Source organism: Acanthisitta chloris, unplaced genomic scaffold (assembly GCF_000695815.1).
Source record: "Acanthisitta chloris isolate BGI_N310 unplaced genomic scaffold, ASM69581v1 scaffold23915, whole genome shotgun sequence".
NCBI lineage: Eukaryota > Metazoa > Chordata > Aves > Passeriformes > Acanthisittidae > Acanthisitta > Acanthisitta chloris.
Window position 1 is genome coordinate 9,469 of NW_008673469.1, and position 6,954 is coordinate 16,422.

Below are 6,954 nucleotides of genomic sequence, written 5' to 3' on the forward strand. Positions count from 1 at the left end.
CTGTAAAATGCTAGCAGTAAAATCTTAAATTCTCAGTTTTTCATTGTTTGTTTTTCTCTGCAGGTGCTTATAGAAAACGCCAAAGCTAATGGAGATGTTAGAGCTCTGGAACTAAATGAGAAATTGTCAGCAAGTGCCTAGTATGAACAGTCTTAAGTAAAAAAATCTTCCAGTCATCCAACTTAATTAGTCCACTTTCCAGAATATTGTTTGGCCTGTTTTATTTGTTTATGTCTGCTTTTGGTCTGCAAATCAACCTGGTTGATTCTATGATTCTTGAACCAAAGTATGTTATTTTCTTGTTGACATAAGTTTCATCATAAAATCACACTTATTTTGAAAAGAAAACCTTGAAATTTGCTTTTGTGTGCTTTGTCACTGAAACTTCATTGCTATTCACAAATGTGAGTGTATTTATCTGTATGTCCCCCTTGGCCACACACAGAAGCACAGTATTTATCTGGTGTCACTGCCAATGCTTTTTGGTTTTTTTGTGGCACAGAATCTTAAGAGCTAAGTAGCAGCAAACTTATTCTTTCATAATAATTTAGCTGCTGACTGCTTGATTGGATGAATCATGACAGTGGTTCTTAAGACATGTTGTTATTTTGCCTTTATGTGCATGAAGATTTTAAAAAAAATAAAGCAATGACTCTAACCTGTTAATGTTACCATGAGGTTTTTCAGTCTGTTGACAAGAGTCATGATAGCTGTCCATTTCCTGGTTTAAAGTTCCTTAAAATTTCTGTCCACCCAGGTCTTAAAATGGCTTATACGATCCCATATTAAAGCAAAGAAAGGGCACTTCAAAGGCATGTGGTGGGACTGCACTGAAGGGGCACTTGATTTTGAAACCAGTTGTTCTGGGCTTACAGAAAGCAGGATGAAGAGCTGGGGTGTGCATCTCTGCAACCAGTCAGGCACAGTCGTCTCTGGAAAGTTTGCCATTGTCATTTTAACAGGACAACTAAGCCTAGTAAGCTGAGGCTTACGCTCTGTGGATGTGAGTAGAAACCTGTGAATGGCAAGAATCCCTCTTTATCTCCCACATGTTCATTCTTCCACCTTACATAAAAAGATGATTTTCAGTAAATTTAGAGTTTTTGTAGCTTTTACCCTTCTAATTCGCTCCCCCATCCCGTTGGTGGGGGAGTGAGTGAGAGGCTGTGTGGTTCTTGGCTGCTGCTGGGGTTAAACCACGACAATTGTGTTTCCCTTCGCAGCCTGCTGTCACATAGTCCTGAACTATCAGGAACTGCAGATATTAAAAGAAGGTGTTCCAAAGCCAGACTTGTGATTCTCAAGACTAGCTGTACCTTTTTTTGGCTTGCTGCTATTAAAAATCTAGAAAAATTCTTGCAGCCTATGATTCGTATGCTTGGTGTATGGTCTTGATCTGTGTGGCTCCCACTCGTGGTAGGAGAGCTATCATCATTAGCCTGACAGGAGCACGGTAAGTGCCTGATTCTGTTAATTTTTCTATATGAGCATTAGCCTATACTTTGTTAGCACTCAGCCTTAAGTACTTTCTAACATCTAAGAGAACAGACAAATGGCATCAGGCCAGAGAAACTAGCTGAGTAAGCATCAACTGTGAATACTCTATTAGAAAAAAAATAGTAGTACAGTGAAGAATCTTCAGAAGACCATGAACTTTCTTTTACTGTGACTTTTTTGTTATATTAGGCAATATAACTTAAGTTCAACTATGAGAATACCACATCATACTATTAGTTAAAACACCATCATCTGCAACTTTCATTGTCTCCTACAAGAGGTGAGTGGTTTCTAGTTTTTACTCACTGAGGGAAGTTTAAAAGTACCAAAGATTCTCCCTGCAGGAAAAATGTGATTAATTACTGAAGTGACATTCCCTACTGGCTGCACTGATTTACTTTCCACTGTCCTGCTCTGCAGGTCTGGCTTCTCAGAGAGGCCACCTGCAATCCATGGCTTGAAAAACCTGCTTTTCTGTAGAGCAAGGAGGACGAGGGACTTGAGGTAAGTATTATTAGATTTTATTTGTGTCCTCTTGGACTTTCTTCTCTGGGCAATGACCATTACTGGGCTTCCTGGAAACAGATGTACTGTAGAAATTCAGGTTCCTATTGCAGTTGTATTGTGACCACCTTGTTTTTTGCCTCCTTCCTAAAGAATTTTGTTAGCCTCTGTTGGGAAATTATACTGGCCTTGCTTCCAATGTTTTCCCACATATTTCCAGACTGTTTTTCTTGTGTTTTGAAGCAAAACAAAACCCACAATGTCAGTTATATTTTCTGAGTGTTCCACTAACCACCACTTTTATTCAGTGAAACAGAGAAGATGAGAAATAAACCTTCTTAACAATGTATCTACTGTTTGTCACCCGTACCCAGTTTACTGACTATTTTTAATGATCCAATAACTTTAAAAGATCCAAATAATATACTCTGATACCAGTTTTGATAATGCTCTGTGGACACCGAGGAATTTATTCGGCTTGATTTCAGTATTTGCACCAACCTAAAACTAGTGTAGCTTTATGGCAGGACAGGGCAAACCATGATTAATAACAGAGGACTTGTTGTCTTGAAGTCCTGTAAATAATATGCGTACTTTTGTAGGAATTCTGCTTGAAAGATCGTAAGTCAATCCTTAACATGTAACTTTTTCTTCTAGAGCAAAGCGTTCTCTTGTACAATTGCAAAACAGTTCCCCCTAGTCCCATATTCTACGTAAGTTGTCCATTAGGTCAGTTTATTACTATAACTCATTTTCGTCATTCTGAGGTTTGATTTTTCAAGAATAAAAGCTTCTTGTATTGAGTTTGTCATTTTTCATCATACCAAGCACCTGTAACCACAGAGCTTGCTTCCTGGAGCACTAATCTTTGCTCAAGAGAAAATGAAATGATACTGTGATAGTCCTGTTGATGTATCCAATCTCAGCATGGGAACGGGAGGTTCCCATATGCACACGTATACACATGAAGATATATAATCTGGAGATTTTAGTCCCATCAGCCATAAAACAGAGGTTTTATGCCATTTTGTTAAGAGTACTGAAAAAATTTTGGGGAATATAATTTAATGAGTGAAAATTAATAAACCATGAATGAAGCAGAATCAATGGTCAGCTTTGTTCAAAGGCTCAACACCAAATCCTGTGTAGCTGGCAGCTGGCATCTGACTTTGCTTCTATTTCTCTGAAGCTGGAAAAGTAGGATGAAGGGAGTATTTATACCTAAAAATTGAGACTATGTTTAGCAACTTAGAAAATATTTGGCAAAGTCTGGGGAGAACTGCAGAAATAATTGACTTTTTAGAAAAATTATTTAACAAGTACTGAAAATGATTGCTATGAATCACACTAACAGTTCTGTGAGGTTACATGGCCTCTGCGGTTCAGACCAAACTATCACAATGGCCTCCTTGGGACACAAATCTCTGAACGACAGCCCATGCATGGTTCTTGATGAATGAAAGGCATGAAAGTGGCTGGGGCCCATCTTGATGGACAGGCTTGATAGTGAGAAGATGATTATTAATAATGAAATTACTCTTAATAATGTCAGTATTTTGTATTACGGCAGTAATTATTCTTACCAATACTAAAACAGTACTGTGTTTTATTTTCTTTTTAACTTTCTCCCACTAGCATTCCTCCTGCAGCGAGCTTACAAAAATACCCGTAGCAGGAGTGAGCCCACAGATGCAGATAGTTTGCCATGCTCTTTGGCCCAGCAAGGACCTGAAATAATAATAAGGGGATAATTATGTATATTTAATAAGAGCATTCTCCAGTAGTGCTATGATTAATTTTCATGGGCGAAAATAGATCTATTGACAATTGAGTTGACTTTGTGCAGTGGAATGCAGCTATTCTAACCTAAATGACCCCAAAAGATAAGCATCCACTCTGAAGGGTCAAATTTATAAGCAAGGCTCAATTCCCATGAAAACTTGCAATACGTTTAAAATTCACCTGGATTTCAGTAACAATATCAGTTTGTACATTACAACACAACTGCCAGACTGCAGTCCAAGATTCCTGGGTCTCAAACAGCTGCACATTCACTGGAGAGGTAAGTCTGGGCTTTAAAACTTATTTTTATGCGGAAGATCTAGTCTTCTCCAGAAGTCAAATTTTATTGCAGTTCTATAAAAAAGGTGCATAAATCTGTCAGACTTTTAAAGGAGCAATTGAAAAGTAGACAGACATTCCCCAAAGGACATTGAATTTTGATTAAATTTTATATTAACGAAAAAAACCCAAACTCTTATATTTTACTAAATAAGGTTTTTTTATTTTATGTTAAATACATGATGCCAGCACATCTCAGTGTCTATAAAGCCTCTATAAGCCTCCTCTATAAGATTTCTATTCCTGATCACAGTTTTAGTAAGGTCTCACTAGCATTTGATTAGCTCAGCATTTAATTCAGTTCAGTTTTCCAGTTTCTTTTCTGATAGTGTTCAGGTTTTCCTTCAGTCTTATTTTTGTTACATTTCTTGTTCCTTTCACATCATCCTGATCTCCATCATTCACTGCTCTTTGTCTCCCTGTTCCTCCTTCCCTTTTCTCAATTTTAATTCACTGGCCACTTTAGCTGTTATTTTGCCATTCACCCATATCCATTTTCCCTGTTCTCTTGATGAGAACTTTTTTATGTTTGAAGTTCTAGCCTATTTTCATTGCTGAATAGAATTCAGATAAAATACTAATTGAAATAAATCCTTATTCAAATACTTTACCATTTTAAGGAGTGGAACTATTGCCTTCAAAATGTGGTTACAGCAGGATCATTATTATTATGTGCCAAGTGGTTAAATGCATTATTGCTGTTAGGCAGATTGAGTCCAGAAGACTATGGGGATACTTGGGAATTGCTGAAATCTTGCTCCAAGTTGCTTCTTCCTGTAGGAGACATTCCACAGCTTAGAGTGAGATCATTGTTTTCCAGTTATAGAAAATAGTGTCTGAGGAGTGTGCAAGCAGCAGCACAGATGAACTGGGAACAGTACAGAAAGTGTGTACCTATGCACTTTGTATATGGATTAAAAAGTACAAAGAAATAAAAGTCTCTGATGGTTATATCGAATAATTTAATTAGAGATGGAAGTGTAGCTACCTGGTATATGTTCAAGGAGCTTTATCTTCTAAAGTCATGGAGGAACAGTGTGTATTAGACTGCTGTACTTGCCAAGGTATTGCATTTTATGAAGGGTCGAGTAACGTCATGGATACACACCAGAGCTTGTGTTTGCCTATTGCTAGGTTAGACCTTTTATCTGAGCAACAAAATGCTCATGAGATAAACTAGTACAGTGTAACCATCTATGTAAAGTGCATTGAATATTCGTTTGTTCATTTTTTTACTCTTTTCTCAGTAAATCTGAGTAGAATGAATTAGTATTTGTCAGAAGTGTGGCTTTTTTTACAGTTAATTATCTAATTATTATTTCAGTAATACACATTCCTGTGCCCAAAGGAATTCTTATTAAGAGGTAGAATGCAAATAAAATACATAGTTAATTCAATAGGAATGCCACTATAGATGAGAAAAGAAGACTGCTATTTAACACTTAAATGTTAGCATGGTGTAGAAATGTAGTCAGAAGGTCCAAATAATAACGAAGAGCACCACAGTAGTCAGCAAGAGGTCTCCATCTATTTTTTGGGAAAAGAGAAAGTAAAAGAATAAATACAATTTTTGAATTCTAAGAGCTAATCCACATTTTTCCTTTACACATGCTAGAATACAGGAGTATGTATCACCTGCTGCAAGAAAGAGCAGTGGCTCCATTTAAAGTTCATTTTATCCCAGATGGTCTTGGATGAAAGTTGGACTACGAATCAAGAGGAAAGCTGTCCTCAAAAGATGATTTTTATTAACTCAATAAATGTAAATTACATGAGCATAAGCATTGGTCTCTGGCCACTCTGGACTGTACTGAATATACATAGCAATTTTAAATCCTGAAACTTGAGAACAAGGAAAATGTGAAAAATCAAAATATTGGTCATCGCTGCAGTGGTGGTCCTGTCTGTCAGTTCTGCTTGATTCCTCAGCCACAGTGCTGTGGGGCAAGTATGCACTTAAAGCTTGGCATTTCCTGAGGGGAACATCAGCAGCAAGAAAAATAAGAAAGCATTGATGAGTCATGAATCACATAAAACTATACTGTGCCTTAGCTGAATGGCAATCACTCACATAAAAACTATGTAATATTGCTGTTTGAAATGCCACTAAAATGCCAGGTCTGGCACAATTCCAGTAGGTTTTAATGGACCTAGAAAACCTGCAGTTCTCCTCACCTTAAAAAAAAAATGGGTCTAAGGACTTTGTTTGCAACATCATAAAATTATTATTTTGGTGCCCTCATTATAGTATTTCTATCTGCAATATGTGTTTCGGGATCCTCCTTTCCACCTGTGGGAAACACCAACCAGTGCACCTGAAATATGGAAAAGGAAAGAAGAGGAAGAAGGGGCCTCATAATGTTGTGGCCCTCCATGAATGCTCAGCCTCTTGTTTCTTCTGAGTGTGGATTTGTTGGTTGGGTTTTTATCCTGTATGCAAGTAGAATTGGATAGGTCATTTTTTCCCCTTAAGTTACCTCGCATTCATGTTTTCCCCAAGTAATTTTTCTTTTCTCTGTTGCTGGCAAATACTTAAGCCCAGAAGATGGAAGCAAACCCCAGTGTCGCTGATGAAGAGAAACATCACATCTAGGAAAACACTGGGAAAAGAGGAATGAGACACCACCCGTCAAATATTACGGCTTTGCTAAAAGCATATTGCCTAGGGAGTCTGTCAACCTGAATATGAAAACATGAGGAGAGTCTTGCAGGATTACTTTGTTCCAATGCTAATCAGCCACAGGCTTAAAAAACCCCACATCTTTCCCCTGCCAACTTTGAATGTGTTGGCTTCAGCTTCTCATTTTGGATTCCTGGGTCTATCTGCACCAG

General features: G+C 37.7%; 1 protein-coding gene across 1 annotated transcript in view; it reads left to right on the forward strand.

The window, feature by feature from the left end:
• The window catches only part of LOC103802509 (tetratricopeptide repeat protein 37-like), a 9,148-nt gene extending 8,929 nt beyond the window's left edge, over window positions 1-219 (forward strand). Inside the window, exon 6 of the mRNA XM_009074991.1 lies at window positions 64-219. Within this exon, the coding sequence (XP_009073239.1) occupies window positions 64-141 (78 nt within the window). The 3' untranslated portion in view covers window positions 142-219. The remainder of the gene's footprint in view (window positions 1-63) is intronic.
• Window positions 220-6,954: the final 6,735 nt, after the last annotated feature.